At 38.1% G+C, this 20,871-nt stretch overlaps 1 protein-coding gene across 2 annotated transcripts; it reads left to right on the top strand.

The window, feature by feature from the left end:
* The first annotated feature begins 132 nt into the window (after positions 1-132).
* Positions 133-20,211, top strand: LOC122885598 (activin receptor type-1C). 2 transcript variants are annotated; one of them, XM_044216892.1, is made up of 10 exons: positions 133-2,246; positions 3,211-3,330; positions 10,043-10,273; positions 12,748-12,990; positions 13,115-13,345; positions 13,447-13,614; positions 14,108-14,264; positions 15,163-15,287; positions 15,531-15,661; positions 17,458-20,211. In XM_044216892.1, the coding sequence occupies exons 2-10, from the start codon at positions 3,261-3,263 to the stop codon at positions 17,581-17,583; spliced, it is 1,482 nt and encodes a 493-aa protein (XP_044072827.1). In that variant the 5' UTR covers positions 133-2,246; positions 3,211-3,260; the 3' UTR covers positions 17,584-20,211. The 2 variants fall into 2 exon arrangements, with proteins under 2 accessions (XP_044072827.1, XP_044072826.1); XM_044216891.1 differs by having other exon boundaries at positions 133-3,330.
* Positions 20,212-20,871: the final 660 nt, after the last annotated feature.

The following is a 20,871-nucleotide window of genomic DNA, read 5'->3' as shown; positions in this document are numbered from 1 at the left end:
CATTTGTCTTGATGCTGTATCTAGTAGATTTATTTATTTTTAGCCATGCTAGCGGTGTGGCTCCAGGGCTGGCAATGTCGTTGAGTCAGTTGGTCCACCACTTTGGTCCAGACTGAAATATCTCAACAACTATTGGATGAATTAAGATGAAATTTTGCACAGATATTCATGGTGCCCGGACAATGTGCCCTAATGACTTTGGTGATCCCCTGACTTTTCCTGCAGCGCCCCCAGCAGGTCAACATTTTCACTTATCCTGTGAAATATCTCAACAACTCTCAGATGGATAGGCACAAAATTTTGTACAGACATTCATGGTTCCCAGATGACGAATCCCACTGACTGTGGTGCTGAGATTTGAGGTTTTAAGTGAAATGTTTCAGCAACTATTGGATGGATTGCCATGAAATGTGGTTCAGACATTCACATCCTCCTCACTTTGGTGATCCTCTGACTTTTCATCTAGTGCCATCATCAGGTTAAGCTTTTAATTTGTCCAATTCTTTGGTTTATGACCAAATACCAGCAACACTAATGACATTCCCATCATCCTCAGCTTTATTTTTAGTGCTAATTAGCAAATGTTAGTACAGTCTAACAGAGCCGCTACCATGGCTGTAAACTCTTGTCTTGTTTCACTTTGTGTTGCTGTGAACATTTTTGATTTTCTGCTCATTTTAATTTTGTTCTTTGTTCTCTTCTCCTGGGTTTTGGTGTTTAGACAGTAATATTACAGTTAATTAATCTTTTAATAATTCAGGTTCTTTAATATCCAGTAATTTTGGTCATGTAGTTTTTAGTTTAGCACCATCTGTACCAACTGTGGTTTCAAATCAAACCCTGTCTATTCTAACCATTCTCTTGTGATCTGTAAGCCTAATAGGAAACTATGACCACAGTATATAGTAGGAACCAAGTCATTTACCTTTCCAAATAAAGTGGACTATTATAGCTGTCAGCCTTCCAGCTAAAACCCAAATTCCATATTCCAGTAGCTGCCTCTATTTTTGTCAGTTCAGGCAGAAATGTTAGTTTACCCTGAATTAATTCACTGATATACTGTTATTTCTACACAATAATCTATGTCAGTACTGTAAAAACCTTGACATCTGCATTGATAGTACAACAAATTAATTTTTATTCATTTGGTAAAGGTCGAACTCCCAGACACTTTCCCTGCCAGCTGTAAACTGAAACTGCGTGCGCAGCAGATATCTTGGCAGATGTCAAACAGAAACTGGGCTCCTGATGGTTCTCAGACTGATTAATATGCTAGAGGAGAGTTATGGGCCAGATGATAAAAACACAACAGTGGATGTCTGACAGTGCTGAGACACCCTGCTTGCATGTATCAACAGCTGTCAGACTTTCGTTACGTAGACCGTCTTCATATGCAGTGTCATTTGATCCAGTCTGCACCCACAGAGCAGAGGTTTGACTCCACTAGCTTAAAAATCCCATAGTGTTTCCCCGAGGTTCTGTACTGGGTTTGTATACCTGTCATGTACTTCTATGTACTTAGGACTGAGAGGGAGAAGTGGCAATCTGTTTTCCACTTCCAGAAAGGCTGTAATCATGAATTTCTTAGAATTGTCTTGATAATGATTGCCTGCCAAAATTGTATTTGTATAGTTAACTTTTTTAAACATTTCTACAGTCACAAGTGGTACAGTAGGAGCAGAGGTTACAATATTAGTAGTGTTTGCAAAACCTATATTAGAGTCGAAGTTCCTTGATTCTGTAGTTAGATAACAATTGTCTTCCTATTGTTTGTATAGAACATGTAGCCTGCCTTGGATTTACTGTGAATATATAAAAGATTACATTTTGTGCTTCTGTTTTTGCTCATGTCGACTTTGGGATTAAGCTCAGTTCGCTCAGTCACTCTCCCTCGTGGTTGCTATGGAGCCTGAGCAGCAGGAGCATAACTTGGTCACATATGGCCTGCAGTAAATAACTTATCGCATGCAGGTGAGTTGAGCTGGAACTTTGCACTGAGCTTAATGTACAGCAGACTCATTCAGTATTCACCACCGGAAAGTGTTTACTCTGTTTGGTTTGACGAAATGTTAGCCGTGTTATCTGTCTAGGCTGGTTTCTTCAGTTTTGCTGACCTGAGTTCTGCTCACATCCAGGGAGAGGGATTGCAGAGGCCACAGGGGTGCAAGATAGGCTGGATTACCAACCAGGCAAAGCAAGCAGCTGCCAGTCCCTGAGAGGCCACAAACTTGTGAATTGGTCTTTTGGTAATTTAGTTAACATCGAATTTGTTCTCAAGTAGGCCTACAGTATGGTCAAAGTTGTGTCCTGCATTATTACCTAATCCTGTGGCCCTGTCTTGCAGAGGGGGCCCTGTGTCAAAATCTAGATTCATGACCTTTATTAGTTTAGTTTTTATTGGGCTCAGGTGGTGCATAAATTTGTGTTTAGTCAAATTACCACAAGCTAATTAACACACAAAACCTGGGGAAGGTAGTTTTTCATAGGAGTACTGGTTCTCTGTGCATATCATGAGGCTGCCATGTATAGTCTGCTGTGTGCACTGTACTTGATGGGAGCATACACGCATATTTCCCCCAATGCCCTGAAACAGGTTAATCCATCCATACTATCCCTTGGAAACCAATGCATGTTACCATGGAGCATATATTGGCCAGCTAGTATGTAGCCTACACATGGAGTTGGAGAAGAGTCAGTGCCTTGTGCTGGTTGGGACTGTGTGTTGTGCTCAATAAGGAGTTCAGTGTTCTTGTTGTACGTATGTGTTAATCATGTATAGGCCTACAGATGGGCTAGTCTGTGATTTAGTAGTTTGTAATTTTCATAGTGCCCTTATAAAAACTCTGGATTACATTAACCTATTCAGTGTAATATGAACAGTTTGACCATGTTTCCTTCCTCAGCAAGCACTTATAAATCAGTGACACCTCCATGAATTAAAGAAATTTCCATATTCAATATGCAGGCAGGAGGTGGTGTTTTACTGGACCTGCAGCAGTTAAATGGATGTGCAACACACTTTCTCTCTGGCTCTCATTCACATGTCTTTATCAGAGGTCTGCAGCGCTAATCCTCTTAAATCCCAGTCAACAGAGGCGGAGCAAGCCTCTCATTGCGTTTTACAGTTTCCTCCCCGCATTTTCTGTGAGGCATTTGTGCGGGGTGCATGGCCGACGGATACCGCAATGTGTAATGTTGTGTTTTCTGTAGAATAGCTGTGTAAACGGTGCGTCGGAGAGGGAGCAGATGCGGCTCTTGCCATGACTTGTCCCAGGAAGCAGAGCTTTCAAGCGGCGTTGATCTTTCTGTCTGTCGCCCAGTTGACTGCAGGTACAGTAGATGACAGATCCCACTCGCTCAGTTTGCTTTAGCCTACGTTAATCAAATGCATTCATTTTGTAAATGACATTGTTTTAAGGTTTTATGTGAGTTAGTAAACTGCCTACCATATCAATTGTTGGCTAACTAGGATAAATGGTTAATTCAGTTGACTTTTTAAATCGCCCATATTGTATTATCAGAGAGCTGTTAACACTGTTTACAAGAATTATGGGTTATGTCACCAAACACCATGAATTAAGTTTGTTTAACTTTGAAGGGCACATTATTTTATACCAATAAAAGTTCAATTAAAACGCACCTTTTGTAAAAATTAAAATAAAAATACGTATCATTTTTTACTAGGCTTAATTTTCTGTTGCTATTAAAGCTCTGAATGCAAAGACCAGATATCTAAAGAAAATAAAAAAGCTAGCTCCTACTAACACTATGTTTTGTTAGCTGTTCATAGACCATGTGTTTTAAGTTGTTGTCCAAAATAGCTTACTTATAAATGAAAACAGAGTGCTTGGTAGAAAAATAGTGTGGCAGATGTGCGGTTTAAACCAAACTTTCAAAATATGTATAATATTGTCCGTTTTATTCTTAGCAGCCATTTCCCAATCAGTACTGATGCTGTAAGACAATGGTGAGATCATGGTGTCATTGTTTTGGACAAAACTTGGTAGTTTCACTGCAGGATAGCATTGTTTCATTTACACATCTTATTGAGATCTGAATAGTCTTTTCTGGAGAGTTTTACCTGTTTATATATATCGAAGATTAAAGTTGTTTGATAATAAAAAAATCAAATTTGCTTGACTAAATTTAGACTAGAACTGAAACAATCAGTCAATTAATCGATTAGTCAATTGAAAGAAAATGAATTTGCAACTGTGCGATAATTGATTTCCTGTTTCAGTAATTTTTCAAGACAAAATATAATTAATTCCCGAGTTCCAGCTTCTCTAATGTGAGGATTTGCAGCTTTTTCTTGTCATATATTTAAAGGCAATTTAAAGATGTGACCTTGGGCTTTAGGAAGGTATGATTCATGACACTCATCATTTTCTTACATTTCATAGACCTAACGATTAATCCAGAAAATAATCAGCAAATTAATCGATAATGAAAATAATCGATAGCTGCAATTGTCATAATGCTGCATTTCATGTGATAACATACATTGTGAATTCATTTCTAGTGGCTGCTGGCAACACAAATGCCTCCTATACATATTTAGTGTCAAAAAACAAGCAGCCACTCACCTGCTATACCTGATTCGGTGCTGGTTCATAACAGATGAACTGTATAAGAAAAAATGGCAGCACATTACTGCTGTCGTCCACCTGGTTTGTTCTGGTGTGTGTCCTGATAAATGGGTGTGTGACTGAAAGCTTGTCTGTCTAATAAAGTTAAAGACAGAAATTATTGCAGTGTGCTAACCCTTTTCCTTTGTTTTTGGCTGCTAGTGGTTCAGGCTTAGAATAAGACATTAAAACAAACTTGAAAAAGGGAGGTAGGGTAATTTGTAAAAGAGACAATAGTTTGGAAGGCTCTGTCAGTCAACAGGTATTCCTTGTTTTATACACTGCAAATGACAGAAGTGCATGTCTTGCAAACTTTGTTTTGTTAAATATAATTGAACACACACATTCAGCTAATCAGCTCTGAGATGGCCTCATTCCACATAACAGGCTGCATAATGCAGGAAGATTAATAATACAGAGTTCAAATGAAGGATATTCTTGGTACAAGTACTGTGTTGCATTCTGTCTCTCTATATAGTATCTTCATTTGCAATCTGATGCATGAGTTTTCATCAATAATCAATCACAGGACCAATCAATCAATGAAGACCTCAGTGGGAAAAAAGGTTCTGCAAAAGTACAAGCCTCTCAGCAGTCAGCACTATACTTCTCTAAATTGGAATTGCATCTGAATAATTACTTTAAATGATTGTTAAGAATAGTTTATCCGTACAACTCTTCCCTACTCATGCCTACTTTATTGAGCATCTCAGAGAAGGAATTCAGTTCTAACCAAGTCTTAGTGACGCATATTTTGTTGTACTTTTAAGTTTAGGAGTAAATGCATTTTATTTTATTACTTTGTTCACCTAGGGAATTACTCATATCTCCACCAAGATTGAGGGGAGCTGCAGAGCTTTTCGAACCTGTTAGGAGTTCTTGGAGTGTGATAGGAAACATGCACACGTTCCAGGATGTGTGGAAACATGCAGAATGATTGAACACACAGAGAAGCTTCCTCAAAGGATTTAAGTTTTTGTGATACATTTTTCCCAGTATAACTGCTCTATCTACAAAACCGTGTCCACAATACAGAAAACAACTTTACACCTTCAAGGACAAATCTACAAAACCAACAATTTCAAAACAAATTGCATTTATTAACAATTTTTCTCCATTGTTGAACTGTGTTAGACTTCCGATGCATTTGCTTAACTTTCGTTGATTTCTGGTCGTCTTCACACAGTTTGTTTTGTTTGATGTGGCTCACTCATGCACTATGCAGAGGTACAGAATTTTTGAATCCATAATCAATATGAAGTCATGTTAAGAGACACTCCAGGTTGGACTCCTGCTGTATGTCATAATAATGGAAGCAGAGAGAGTAGGAAATGCAGCGCTGAGATGTAGGGATGTGTGAATATAAGGTGGGAAATTCTATGGAGGCAACAGTTGCCCAACGTTGTTACAGTGTCATATTAGACTGTGTGACGTTCAATCTTGCTATAGTGCAACCTTTAGGTGATATTTTTGTCCCATCCAATAATATCAAAGATCTACCTTTCACTACACTCATCTTTCGTTAAGGGAAATGAGGGACATTTTCCTGCATGGCATTGGAAGGTTCGCCTTTGATGCTAACCTTAACCCAACAGAGAGAAGGCTGGATTTGTCATGCAAAGATTTTTTTATCCAAGGTGTCTGATTTAGGGAAAATATTACAATAGATCCAATGTGTCAGAAAATATATGGAAATGACAGGCAAGACAGTAAACAGACTAAAACATTATGTTAATGTAGTTTATACATTTTTTTATCACTATTAAATGATTATTGATATACAGTGTTGAAAAAGACGTCTGTTTTTCTTTTTGCTGTCCTTGGTGTGGCGTTGTTTGTTCCAGCAAGACACCAGTATGTGATTGTACTGAGTGTTATGTTTTGAGAGCACAGCACTTTTTTAAGCATGTATTTTCTGTTTTGCAAAGTGAACACAGTTTTTGTGTTTATGGCACCTATTCCCCAAACCAGTTCTTTTGTTTCTAATAATGCTAAACAATGGGAAAAAAATGGTAATATATTACTTCCCTGCCACCAAAGAAGCAACTGAACACATACGCCGATGCTCAGTCATTCATCTGTCTTAAAAAAGACCTGCCTTGTTATACCTCAGTTACAGAGCTACAATATATTCAAACTTCATTTAATAATCATTGTCCTTGTGAAAGTTGTTGCCAAGCAACTCCCAGGTATGCTGTGAAAGAAATGCATTTTTGTCATATTCCAGTTAGCCTTCCCCTGAACTGAAGTCATGATCTCTGTTTCCTGCTGATTTTGTCAAGTGCTCTGTTTTACTGTTGGAGGATCTTTACAAATTCCTTTAAAAGATAAGGTAGGTGGTATTCTGTATTTTTCTAAATGTCAATAAATCCCATTAAAAGTCTAAAACTTATGTTGAATTTATCCTGCTCAAATGTACACCACATGCTATGCTGGGTGATATGTTCCTTCATTACAATGAACATGGGCATTGTTTATTTTGAGTTAATCCTACACTATCTTGGTGCTTTAAATAGTCAGTGGTGCACCTAAAAAAATTGTCCTGAAGAATGCAATATTTATTCCTTCATGAGTAACATTTGCTAAAAACTACAGTGCCCAGCTGTTTTAGGAAATTACTGAGCTCTTTAAAAAAACAATAAACAATGTATTTGTGATCCAATTTAAACAATTACGTCTTCAGTAGGTAGGCTACAAGTGGACTTCCATAAGGTCAAGGTAGAATTTATTGTCATTCTATCCATATATATCACTCAGTATAACAAAATTGCATTCCTTCAGTGCTTCAGTTTTCACAATAAATAAACAGAGTAGGGAAGTCAGACAAACTAATACATTACTGGTTTTGTTTTATTCATGGGATATGTTGACTTTAAGAAAAATATACAACAACTTTTCTGTTGAAGTATTTATCACTCCATCTTTGTTGATGGGCTGTAACATTGGCTAGATGTTTCAGGGACTCAAATGTTTCTCTTCATATCTGTTCAATAGGAAAGCTTTGTTGTGGTGTGCCCCAGGGATCAATCCTTGATCCCACCCTGTTCTCTTTTTATATAGTAAAAGCATTGTATTAAACACATTTTTTTATAACTGCTACATGGATGGCACACAGCTGTATCTTTCTTTTAAGCTGTATGACCTTAACAGCCTGTCCACCTTACTGAGTTGTTTAGCATCTCTGAAGGACTAGACATCTTCAGGGCCTGATTTTATTGCTTCCAGTTGTGAAATGTATCTATATTAATGTCTGTTCTCATATGTCAAGATCTGGAAAAGATTTAGTAATGCTTTTTTCCTTCTTGGATTGCAATACATGTGCAGTATACATGCTTAGATTGCTCCACTTCCAGGTCACAAGGGGTCAAAAATGCAACTTCCAGACTTTTAACAAAATCCTCACACGGTTCATTAATAACTGATTATAGGTTTTCAACACTGGTTGTCTGTAGGGTTCAGAATTAGTATGGGGATTAGTATATTTTAATATTTCCCAGGTTAAAATCAGAGAGTTTATGGCTTTTGAGTTGCCTCCTTAAAAACCTTAAAATAATACAGATGATCATGAGTTCAGGTTACAGGTTTTTCCGTCATAAGCACTTTATTTTAATGTTATATCTCAATTGTTTTTTCCTTTATATTTTTTATCCTTGTTATTCCTGTACATTCTGTAATACCAATTGTATGGCCACATATATGTATCTCTTTGATGTGTACAATATGAATAACATTTACTTCCATAACTGTCACTACTCATGAGGACTTGTTGGAAATTGGCCAAATGGGCTTCACATTCGGTGGAAGAGAACACAAAATCAATTTCAAATGCAATCATATTAGAAAAATTCATGGAGGTTTATGATGGGCTACGATGGGCTAGAAAACCAAGAGTACCTTTCAACCGTATCCAGACTTCTTAGTTTCATATCAAGCAGTTGTTAAAGGTCCAGTATTTAACATTTCTATTGGCAGAAATGGAATATAATATTTATAAGTGTTTTAATTAGTGTATAATCACCTGAAAATAAGAGTCATTGTATTTTCATAACCTTAGAATAAGCTGTTTTTATCTATATAGAGAGCGAATCCCCTTCCACAGAGGTCGCCATGTTGCACCGCCATGTTTCTACAGTAGCCCAGGACGGACAAACCAAACATTGACTCTAGATAGGGCCGTTTTGCAGCCACCGTAGTTTCTCCTACGCTCCAGGAAGGGGAGGGTGAGGCGAGTGGTATTCAAATAGTTGCAAACTGCCGTTTCACCACTAGATGCCACTAAATCCTACACACTGGACCCTTTAAAGACATCTACTTCTTTAGAAGTTAAATTACCTAAAGCAATTTTCACGTTTGTTGACATATGACAAATACAGGCGTGAAACTGACAAAAAATAAACCTGTATAAAGAGGTGACATACTGTCACAAGATACTTTGCATCAGCAGTGAATCTTCCTGACAAAAATAGTTGTAGGAATGTTTTTGTTACAACTAGACTGAGCAGGCATGCAAACCACTAACTGCACACAGGACATACATCAACCACCAGTTTTTATAAGAATTTACACTTGCTGACCCATTTATTTGGTACACCTGTACAATCTGATGAAATCCAATACAACAGCTCTGCTATGAATTCTGCTTTTGAGAAGCTTATAAATTTTCAGTTTTTTGTTCGTTCCATTTGCAAAATGTCAACAACAAATTTAAATGTATAAGCTTTGTAAAAGTAACATTCATGGCAGAGCTGTTGTATTGGATTGCATTAGATTGTACAAGTGTACCTAGTAAAGTAACCAACTGGCAAACACTCATTAAACTTGAGGTTTTTGTTCACTGAGCAAACTGCATGAAGTAAAACAAGTTGTTACTTAATATTCAATATTGGTCAAAATTTAAAAAATGCTTCAAATCATCAAAAAGATTTTGTGTTTTGTCAGTGAAGTTTATGATAAATATTTTTACAACTTTATAATATGATTTATACTGACCTTTACCATTTTATTTAAAAAAAATCTGAGCTACTGTATATATTAAAAATAGTTTTATTAAATAACGTATAATATTCTTACAGTTTATTTCAAGGTCCCAAGCTTGCTTATCAATCACTCATGGTCTTATCAAACAAAGAATGACAGCAGCTCCAAGTAGAACACAAGATTATCTACGTGTTAAACTAAGAGGCATTACTCTGGTTCCTCAACCTCCAGCCATTTAAGAGCATGGACCTCCTTATGTAACAGGAGCATCCTACTTCTAAAGAGTTAAAGACCACTGGCCATGACAGTCTGTAAATGTCTAGTGTCCTTTTCCCCTTCAGCGGTTTTACAAATCAATGATTTAACTTGTGTTTACCGGAAAGTGTCTATGAAGAAAATAGTTATCTAACCGTCTTGAGAAATGCAATGTCTTTCAGGTCTGAAGTGTGTATGCCAGCTGTGCGACAACCACACCTGTGAGACGGCCGCAGATGGCGCCTGCTATAACTCTGTGATGTTGATTGACGGGAAGGAGGAGACGTTCAAGTCCTGCGTGTCGCCCTCTGAGATGAAGGGCCAGTTCTTCTGCTACAGCTCCCAAAATGTCTCCAAGAAGGACTGTTGCTTCACTGACTTCTGCAACAATGAGACACTGCACCTACACCCAGGTACAGCCAATATAATACTTTTGAACTGATGCAATCGTGTCTCTGTCTCTGGTTGTCTTTTTAGTTAATGTATTTTAATTTAAACAAATGGTGAATGTTTTGCCTGTAGTATGAAAGAAAAAAGAAACAAAAAAAGGTATGAAAAAATGAAAGATGGATTCATCCCCTCAGGCAGTCAGTTAATGTCACATTGCTCAGTAGTTACAGTATTCATTCGACAGCAATGCCAGCCCAATCAGTGTGGGATTTCCCACTCATTCTGGCCCCGGCTAGACGAGGTGGATGCTGATCCTACTAGATCCTGTGACATAACAAATCTGGCAGAGGCAATGGGACGGCAGTTAGTGATGCTCCCCCTCCCTCTACTGATTTATAAATAAATACTTTGCCAGGCATGTAGTCCTACTGCAAGTTAAAACACTCTGTTCATTTGTAACATATCCAGTTTGAGTTCATAGCAATTTAAGTACTTTATAGGCCCATGTAATTAGCTCCATTCATAAAGAATGTAAATCAGATTTGTAAAAGCTGCTTTAATCAGAACTTCATAACTATCTGAAAAACACACGCATCTGACATACGATGGCCTTCTGACATGGTTACCGTGTTAGACATGGAGCAACATTAGCGTCTATTTGGAGTTGTGTTAATAAAAAACATATTTATTTTGGTGGAGCACTCAAGTCGACTGGGGAAACACTTCTATATGTTGGTGGCTATATTCATAACTTTTGACAATATTTACTCTTGGTCACAGTTTTAAATAAACACTAGTCCATTCCCCCACTGATTCATCTAAAATAGTTGAAGCTAGATGGCATTGTCAAACAGTGGTCACTTTTATAAAATGTAGAGGTGATACAGGAGATTTAAAGTGTAATGTGCAGCATACTGACTGAACACTTAATGTTCATCAGCGCCCTTGTTGTGACGTCTCTGCAGGCCTGAATAGTAGAATGCATTTACAGTTATAAGGTGAAGTTATAGGTAGTGGTTAGTGGTTTTGTGTAGCTTTTTTTACAGTGTAGTTTAGTTTAGTTCATTGTCCTTTAACACTTTGACCGGGATAGCCTCTTTGTTATTCTATCCCTAATTTCCAAACATTTATTTAGATGTTGTGTCATACAAACAGTTTGAAAGTAGAAATGACGGCTGATATTACCTCCCTGACCCATACAGTGTCACCTAGTCAGGGATCAAAAAAGTCAAAAGTCAAAAAGTCAAAAGTGAAAAAACAGTTGCAGTTTGTAGAAGGTCTTTTGCTACTGGGCCAGAGGAGAGGAGAGTCTTGTTTTGCACCATATCTGCTGAGTTCCAGTCGGACACATGGCAGGATATGTATTTAGGTAAAAGGCTAAAGATTTCTTAGGAAACTGTGGTTTAGTTCACAACGTGTTGCTTTGCACATTGGGCCATCTGCAGATGTTGCATGTTTGAGGCACTCCTGGGGAGGATATTTTATGCTTTGGGGATTTGAGAAGATGAATAGAATAAAGAAACACTTCTTTAGAGTTGGCTTTTTCAAGTCTGTATTATTACAATACTAACATGCCCGTGTGTATGTTATTAGTTCCTGCAATCTAAGATGGCCAAATCAATTGGCTATCTTCCAAAGTTACAGTCTTTTTAGTACTAAATTCTTTGTATTTACCCAGACCTATATCATTTAATTGTAGTACTATGCTACAATGCTATTACAGTGTTCACTGTGCATTATTTTGTCAGCATGTCTTTAAATCTCATATTATCACAGCGCCCACCAGCACTGCTATTTTTGATTGTGTCCAGGTCTCCTCTGTCCACCCACAGACAGAATGAAGGTCAGAGATAGAAATGCCAGGTTACATTGTTTTGCCAAACCCACAATTTATTACAAGGTCTCGTAGTGCACCTGTTGTTGATCAGTTCATTTCACTTATTTTAAGTGTGTTAATACATTTAGATTTTTTCTTATTTGGATACATTTTGGCACTAAAAGATTCTGCCTCTGTATCTCTTTATTACTTTTGATTAATGTCATTTATGGGCAGTGATGAAAATGTCTGGCACTATGGAAAAACACATTTTTTTGGCCGACATAACTTTGCATCTGCCAAATGTACAATTTCCATCTCAATTTTAGGATTGTCAACAGGGTGATGGATTAATTTTGCTGAGCTTGTGTTAAGGTCAGAAAAGTGTTTTTCTGAAATATAGTACATCAGCATATGTCAGCAGTGGTTATGCACCTCTGATAATATATTGTCCACTTGAGAAGATGATTTCAGTCCACACTCTGTTATACACAACACACTTAATGCCATAATCAACAATGACCACCAGAGGGTGCAAAAATCATGGGGAGCTCAGTGAGGAACATAATTACAAATTCCCTCTCATTCTATTGATTCTTTGTCTTAAGAATTCAATTTCTTAGAACAATGATATGCTAACAATATTGGCTGCATTTTTATATTGTATATTTGTGTTATCAGAGAGGCCTTTGGAAGAACCTGGCTGGAGCAGGCCACAGCTCGCTGTGGTGATCCTGGTGCCCTCCTGCCTGTTGTGTGTGGGGATCCTGCTGGGTGTGTTGGTCGTGCAGGGCCACCGCTGTGCCTACAGCAGAGCCCACAGGCAGGACCCAGAGGAGCCTCTGGATGACCAGATGCTCATGTCACCCGACAAATGTCTCAAAGATCTGATCTATGACATGAGCACCTCGGGCTCTGGATCAGGTAAGAGAAATGCCGCCAGCTGGCTTAACAGATATGACGACACTGACTGTTTGATTCATCCCGGGTTAAACACACCAAGACTTTCTGGTCTTCCTAGTGGAAATAATTGTTTTGTGTCTTGCAGGTCTGCCACTGCTGGTCCAGCGGACTATAGCTCGGACCATTGTCCTGCAGGAGATCATTGGGAAGGGTCGATTTGGGGAGGTGTGGCGGGGAAAGTGGCGAGGAGAGGATGTGGCGGTGAAGATCTTCTCCTCCAGGGACGAGAGGTCGTGGTTTCGTGAAGCAGAGATTTATCAGACAATCATGCTCAGACATGAGAACATCTTAGGCTTCATTGCTGCCGACAACAAAGGTGTGAGATTCAGATACACTGACCAAAGTTAATCAAGTTCACGTTACAATTATGAGATAAATGTGCCAACATGTGACTGTATTATTTGCTGTGTGCCGCAGATAATGGCTCGTGGACCCAGCTCTGGTTGGTGTCAGAGTACCATGAGCATGGCTCCCTGTATGAGTACCTGAACAGGTACACACTCTCTGTGGAAGGCATGATTGTCCTTGCTTTGTCCATAGCCAGTGGCCTGGCGCATCTCCACATGGAAATAATTGGAACACAGGGTAAGGCTGTATTAAGTGAATGAAGAACATGAATTCTTGGGCACTAACCACATATTGGGGGATTCAAACAGTTATGGCACTTGTGTGCGCAGTAAACCCACCATATACTAAGAGTAGATTCCCTTGATTCCCTTGGTAACGATCAGCCTGTGTATACTCAAAACAGTTTATCAATTGATAAATTAGACTGTAATTCAGGGCTGCAACTAAAGATTATTTTTACTTTTTTGATTGATTTGTCATTTAGTCTCTAAAATGTCAAAAGAAAAAGTGAAAAATGGTCATCACTGTTTCGCAGATCCCAAAGTTATATCTTCACATGACTTTTTTTTTTTTACAACCAACAGCCCGCAACCCCAAAATGATCAATTTACAATGCTTATAGAACCGTAGCAAACCCTCACTTTTGAGAAGATGGAACCAGCAAATGTTTGGTATTTTGCTTGATAAATTACTTAAAAGATTAATTGATCATGAAATTTCTTGGTTCTAGGGAAACCTGCCATTGCTCACAGAGATCTAAAGTCTAAAAATGTCCTGGTGAAGAAAAACGGCACAGCAGTCATCGCAGATTTGGGCTTGGCTGTGAAACACGACTCCAGCAACAACACCATTGACATACCATCTAACCATAGAGTGGGAACGAAGAGGTTGGATTTACGTCACAACGCACCATATAATAAACACACACAAAATAGAAACATGAAGTGAAACTAAAGTGACTTCAACGCTGGTCTAATTTTTTTATGTGCTAGATTTACCATGTAGATTACATAGTAGTCAGTCTCTGAGTCAACATGTTTTACATTTTTTGGCCAATAATTTTCAATGGCTCACAATAATAGTGAGCCAGCTTCCTAGGCTCTGTTTTCTGCAAGAAAGCAGAATCCATAATAAAAAAAAAACCCAGTGGGCTTCCACTGTGTCATACACATACAGTCCCATGGTGATTCCTAAAATAATACGCTTGTTTGTTAAGAGTAATGTTAGCTGGGTGTGTACACAATGCAATAATGAAATATTCAGTGTTGAAAGTCTGTTGAGAAAAATGCTGGACAAAAGTCATGAAACCTCAAGTTATTTTGCATTAGAAAGCAAACAGGACTGATGCAACTAGTTATTCTAAAAACATATTTTACTGGTGATATATGAACACATGTATTTATCTATATAGACCAAACTTAAACTCTGTATGTGTAAGATTTAAAATGTGTAGACTTTGGCGACTCCTAGTGGAACTATCAAAAGCTCACAAGATTCAAACTTTAAAATATCTTTGTCAAACTAAAATCACCAGTGGAGTGCTGTCAGTTTAGATTTTAAAGATAATGTGTTTGTTCTTCAAGGTCCCAGAAACATAATGGTTGAGTGAGTGAACTGTGCTTGTTTTTTCTGTTGTTGCTCCATATTTATGATTTTCAATTCAAAGACCATGACAGAGATTTACATGATGGAGTCTTTCAACAAACCCACTCAAAAATCAGTTAAGGAAATATTCCAAGAAATACTTTTTATTTCATTAGGCCTTAATCATTTTGTCCTCTGCAGGTACATGGCCCCGGAAATCCTTGATGAGACAATCAATATGAACAGCTTTGAGTCATTCAAGCGGGCGGATATCTACTCGCTAGGCCTGGTGTTTTGGGAACTGGCCCGAAGATGCTCTGTTAGGGGTACCTTAAATGACGCGCGCATATACACCCACTCGTTTATTGATATTTATAGAAATATTTAATCATCAGCAAAACTGCACTGTGGCACTAATAATACACACATGACACCACTGATGTAACTGTAATTGTACCTCGCACGCTAATTTTAGGTAGTTTATATCCTTATGTTTGTCAGTACACTGTACATCATCAGTGTGTCACTGGACATGCTAAAAAAAATCTCCATCTTTGTCATTTTCACAGGACTTAATGAAGATTTCCAGCTGCCTTATTATGACCTGGTGCCTTCTGATCCGACCATCGAGGACATGAGGAAGGTGGTGTGTGAGCAGAAACTCAGACCCAACATTCCCAACCAGTGGCAGAGCTGTGAGGTGAGAGAGAAAATTTTATCTGATGAATCATCATGTAAAATAGTTATCACTGATCACTAGTGTGTGTATGAAACTGTAAAAGTCAGAACAAAACAAAACAGACTTAACATGCCATATGCTTAGAGGATAAATCTGGTTTGTTACAACACAGGCGTTCTTTTGTAGTAGAGGTGTTCAGTGCATGTATGAACCAATTTTTAATTCACAAACTGAACTGACTACCTTGAATCCTCATTTTCACTGACTGAATTAGTAGCTTTTAGCATTGGAGCTCCCCTCACTGGTGACTGAAAGCACTGTCATCAGCTCAGTTCAGTATGTTATTTCTAGATAAAAGCATACTGAAAGACTTTAAAAGCCAAGGAAACATATGTAATAAATGTACATGGTTAGTGACTACAAATCTTTGAACTGAACTGAACAAAACAATTTGAATCAGCAAAGTGATTTGTGATTTCCACCAGTATTTCTTTGTTATCATTCCTATCAGTTATGTTAACATTGTACTCACCAAAGTACCTGCTGAGATCTGGGAACACGGTGACATCAAGTACAACCATTCAGACAACCATTTTGCCAGATTATCTAAACCACTTTATTTGGAGGTATATTCAACAGTGAACGCACCCGAAATGTTGTTAATATTCTCTCGTTGCTAAAGGAAAACTTTGCGCAATGATCTACAATATGACTACATTAAAGGTCTCAGTATGCTACAAAACAAATGTTTGTCGGATGGTCCAACATCCAGTGGTTAGGAGAGGCTGTGTTGACAATTGTTGTAACTCTCCAAAACTAACAATAAGACAATCACGAACCAGTTCACAAGGCAGTTGGCCCCGTGCATAAAGGTGAGAAAGCACGAAGGATTTGAACTTCTCTCTCAAGCTCTCTTTTTTCCATTTTTCATACAAGTTTTTGAGTGCAACCATGAATGCCTAGAGGAGAGACGGTCTGAAATGATGTGCCGTTATGCCCATTGGAATGATTATCATGTCTTGTTGCTCTTTATTAATTCAAGTGTTGCCAGTCAGAACAGGTATAAACGCTTTTTCCTTTAGATGTGTTCGGATGACACACTGAACAAGTTAATTTGAAGCATACTTAAGACCCTTAAGTAAGGTAGATCAAAGATGAACCAGGAGATCTGGGTAATCATTTTACAGTTAGCCTTCTTTTTCTCTTTCAAACAAGTTTGAAGCTTATTTAAAACCCGTTGGATTGTCTGATTGTGTTTCTTGCCCCTCTGACTACTTCTTAGCAATGTTGCTATGTTCCCAGATCTCAGCGATTAATTTGGTTTGTCCAGTTTTATTATTCAAGAAAGGAAAGCTGGACAAAACTACAGAAATAAGACCCAATTGTATGAAACCAGAAATTTCTTTAAAAGCTTTGGTAAGCTTGGGAGGAAAGACGTCACATCTCCACAAAGTCATACCCTCACAGGAGGGATGACGCACCTGACACATTTTCTTAGCTTCCCCTTAGGTAACTGACTAGGAGTGATTGACAGGACAGGGTCATGCCATTTTGCCTCAGACCTCTTATTGGTTGGATGTGCTTCCACTCATTTAACTTTGAACCAATACCTAACTTTGCCTGCTATAGCTATGTTATCTGTACAGAATCAAGTAAAAGGGTTAGATCAGTCTTTTTTGACAATTACCAAAGAGAGATCCAACATACTTGGTATTTATGTTATTCAAGGTAAGAAGCTGACACTTGAGTCTGTTGTCTAAATAATGCAACATTTTAGCTTTTATATAAATAATACTGTCTCCTTCTTGATATACCAGGTTCTGCGTGTGATGGGCAAACTGATGAGAGAGTGCTGGTACGCCAACCCTGCTGCTCGACTCACCGCTCTGCGGGTCAAGAAAACTGTGTCTCAGCTGTCTGTCATCAAGGACCTCAAAGATTAGTTAGATCTGTTGCCCTGCAGATCAGCACTGGTGCTGGCACTGGTGCAACACGATGGACTGAGAGTTGTTGGAAGCAAACAGTGAGAAACTGTTCGCTCTAACTGCCTGAGGCTGCCCTCTTCAGGACACAACCACACTGTTCACCCTCAGAGAGCAGATTCAGGTTGTTTCTGGTGCCAAAGTATTGTAGGGGGTGTCTGTGGATGCTTTGCACACAGACACCTAATAAACCAATTTGAACCAAACAGCTGAAGTTTTGGTAGAAAGAGCCATATGAAATCAGAATATGTATAATGTATATACTGATTATTCTGCTACCTCAGACATTGAAGTGCCCAAAGCTTGAAGTTGCACATTGCGATGTTTTTGTGCCATATCTTGTAACAAACACAGTATTGCTGGGTAGGTAGTGTGCTAACTGAAAATCACAAAGGATACTGGATAAGACACCCTAACTGATTCTGACTGGCTTTAAATTACACATGTACAGACTGTCCTTGAGAATCTTTAAAGTGCTTTTGTATAGTTACTAGAGTACTATTGTAGGTAAATGGTTTGTTGAAAGCTCAGTGGAAAGGTTTCTGTACACTTAACAGGAATACAACTGTGCATTTGCAAGTGGAAGACATCCATTAGTGAAATATATAAGTGGGTTTTTAGTCTGATTTAGTTCTGACTATCACTGCGGCTCCATGGATAGCATTTACAGTCAGTCCATCGGTCGCTTGTTCTATGTATGTATAACAAGTATTAAATGGATAACAATGACATTTGGTACAGACAGTCATGGTCCCCAGAGGATGAACCCTAATAAATCTGATGATCCCCTGACTTTACGTACAACTGAGGCTGATAGAGTCCAGCTGAAACTAATAAGAGTTAAGCCAAGTCTTGGGCTATCCTGAAATCATCACAGTAAACCATGTTGGATTATTTAAAAACATGACCGCTCCTTTGGCGCCACCCTCAGGCTAAATTTTGAATATTTAGACTGATTAGTGATAAGAATTACAAAGTTGTCTCTCCATTATTTAACAGTCTTGCAGGATCAGTGGCTATAGATTTTTTTGTCTTGTCCGTTACGTGAAGAGTACAGCTATAAACTTCTGCTATAAATTTTGCACATTTAAAGCTTTCAGTTGCTGAAATGCTAGTTTGTTCACAAACAAAAGCTCCTTTATGAATGTGAAAAGTTATGTTTTGTATTTCTATATTTATTCACACTGGAAAAATGTTATTGAAATTATAAAATCTTAGCTACCCTAATGCACAAGTCAAAACTTCAAAAGAAGTGTATTGTTAACGTTGGCTCAAATGTATTTTTTTTAATGGGGAAATGTAACAACTATGTACATGTTAGAAAACACTCCATTTTAGAAGCCCGATGCAGTGTTACAGCAGGTTTCCCATTGAACCAGATAATTGTGATAAAAGCAAAGACCAAGGTAAGATCAGATCTTGATAAAGCTAAAGATAAAATCATAAAACAAGAAGATAATGAGAAAACACAGAACAGACAAAAAGGCTGATGCAGAAGTAAAGTATATCGTGTTAATTGTGTACATTGTCATTGGTACTGTAGTAAATCAGTTTGACATTTCACTTGGAGAGCACAGTTTGGGTGATAGGTGCACATATGATCACTAATGCCACTGTCTGTCTTAGGGAATGTACTCACGGGTAAATCTGTACATCATGTGTGCAGGCGTGCCTGTGTGTGTTTCATATCATGTGAAGTGATCCTGTATTTAAAGATGTGAATCTGATTAATCATTGTAGTGTTTGTGAAACTGGTGCTGTGGAGAAAACCTTTCCATGTTTCCCATCCATCATGGCTTTTAATTCTTGTCTAGCTCTACATCCTCAGTTGATGTTCATGTTTTTAGTTGCTAAGGTGAGTTACATACTTCCATGTAGCTGCTTAGTATCATCGCTGACACATAAAAGTGTTCTCCTGTTATGAAGATGTCATGGTTACTGGATGATATGTAGCATCAGCTGTGTTGCCCAATGAAAATAAGCAGTACAGTAGCCCATTGCTCTCTTGGCAAATCTCAGTTCATGTACAAGTCTTCATTTTTTTCTTTCTGTGAAATGATTAGTTGACTTCAATCAATCATGGAATCGTACGACCTTGTGTGTTGCAGAATACAGATAGGAAAAAAATGCAGTATTAAAGCATCTGGCTCTGCCTGTGTCCATTGAAAATACTTGTGGTATAAATTAGTTTTTATATCTGATGTTGGATCTACCCTGAGCCAAGCTTATATTTTGTCTATTGTGTCAAATCTGCTTCTCCAAGAATCAGACAGGTGACACAGAGAAGAACTGATAGCTAAGCATATAAAAGACTTATCAGTCATTCCAAAGAGGAGTGATCACCATGTGCAATTTCTGACTGGTGTCTTTTTTTATATATTGTATATGAAATAGCTAGATATTAACAAATGTGATACTGCTTTCATAAAATCATCATAAAACCATCCAGTTATTTAGATTCATATGAAACTGTTTTGTGTTGTTGCTCAGATGTCATGTCATTGCATTGTATCTTTTCTCTTGCACTATTTATTCTGTATAGAAATAAATGATATCAGCGGGTCAATAAACTGTTTTTCATGGAGTGAACTGTTTGGTGAGGTGTTTTTTTTTAGTATAAAATGTCTCACATGGCAATTGTGATTTTGAAAGGACTGATTGTGCAGAGCTGTGCACATTGCTGCACGTAGGACAGCATTTCCCAGAGCAACTTATTTGAAACAGGTCATTTTTATTTTCCCCATCACACTTTACCTTAACTGACATGACTCATCTCCGCTTTCTGTTCTACTGCTTTATCTGTGAATGCTGTTTATGATGTGGATGTGGCCGTTAGACAAAGGAAATAAAACTGTGACATTAAGACCATCAGCACTACGAAGATGAGTCAACGCCTTAAGACTGTGCTGAGAGTTGCTTTAACGGTTTTTACTGTGCTGCCTGTTGCCTCAGGCAAGGGAGATCACACAGTGTCACTTACAGGAGGTTTATGGGTGATAACACTGAGCAAAGGATCCAGTTGCCAAAAATGTGACAAAATGATATTAGTTTTATCTTTTTAGCTAGTTTAACTAATTAAAAGATGGCCTTTAAACAACACTCACATGCCCATATATACATTGAAACAGTTATGAAACAGCTCATTAAGGAAACAATGTTCAACAGCAAAACTGAAAGAGGGAATTTTGTGCTAAAAAATACTGTAACATTGGAAGATAACCACTTGATTTGATTAACAAAAACTTCTGT

This window comes from Siniperca chuatsi, linkage group LG12, assembly GCF_020085105.1.
Source record: "Siniperca chuatsi isolate FFG_IHB_CAS linkage group LG12, ASM2008510v1, whole genome shotgun sequence".
NCBI lineage: Eukaryota > Metazoa > Chordata > Actinopteri > Centrarchiformes > Sinipercidae > Siniperca > Siniperca chuatsi.
Note: the sequence above shows the minus strand (reverse complement) of the source record. Positions and strands in the feature narration are given on the sequence as shown.

Coding starts and splice junctions, on each gene's coding strand:
- LOC122885598 (XM_044216892.1), top strand. CDS start 3,261: ATGACTTGTCCCAGGAAGCAGAGCTTTCAAGCGGCGTTGATCTTTCTG. Junction 3,331..10,042: donor TGTCGCCCAGTTGACTGCAG/GTACAGTAGATG, acceptor AATGTCTTTCAG/GTCTGAAGTGTGTATGCCAG. Junction 13,615..14,107: donor GGAAATAATTGGAACACAGG/GTAAGGCTGTAT, acceptor TCTTGGTTCTAG/GGAAACCTGCCATTGCTCAC.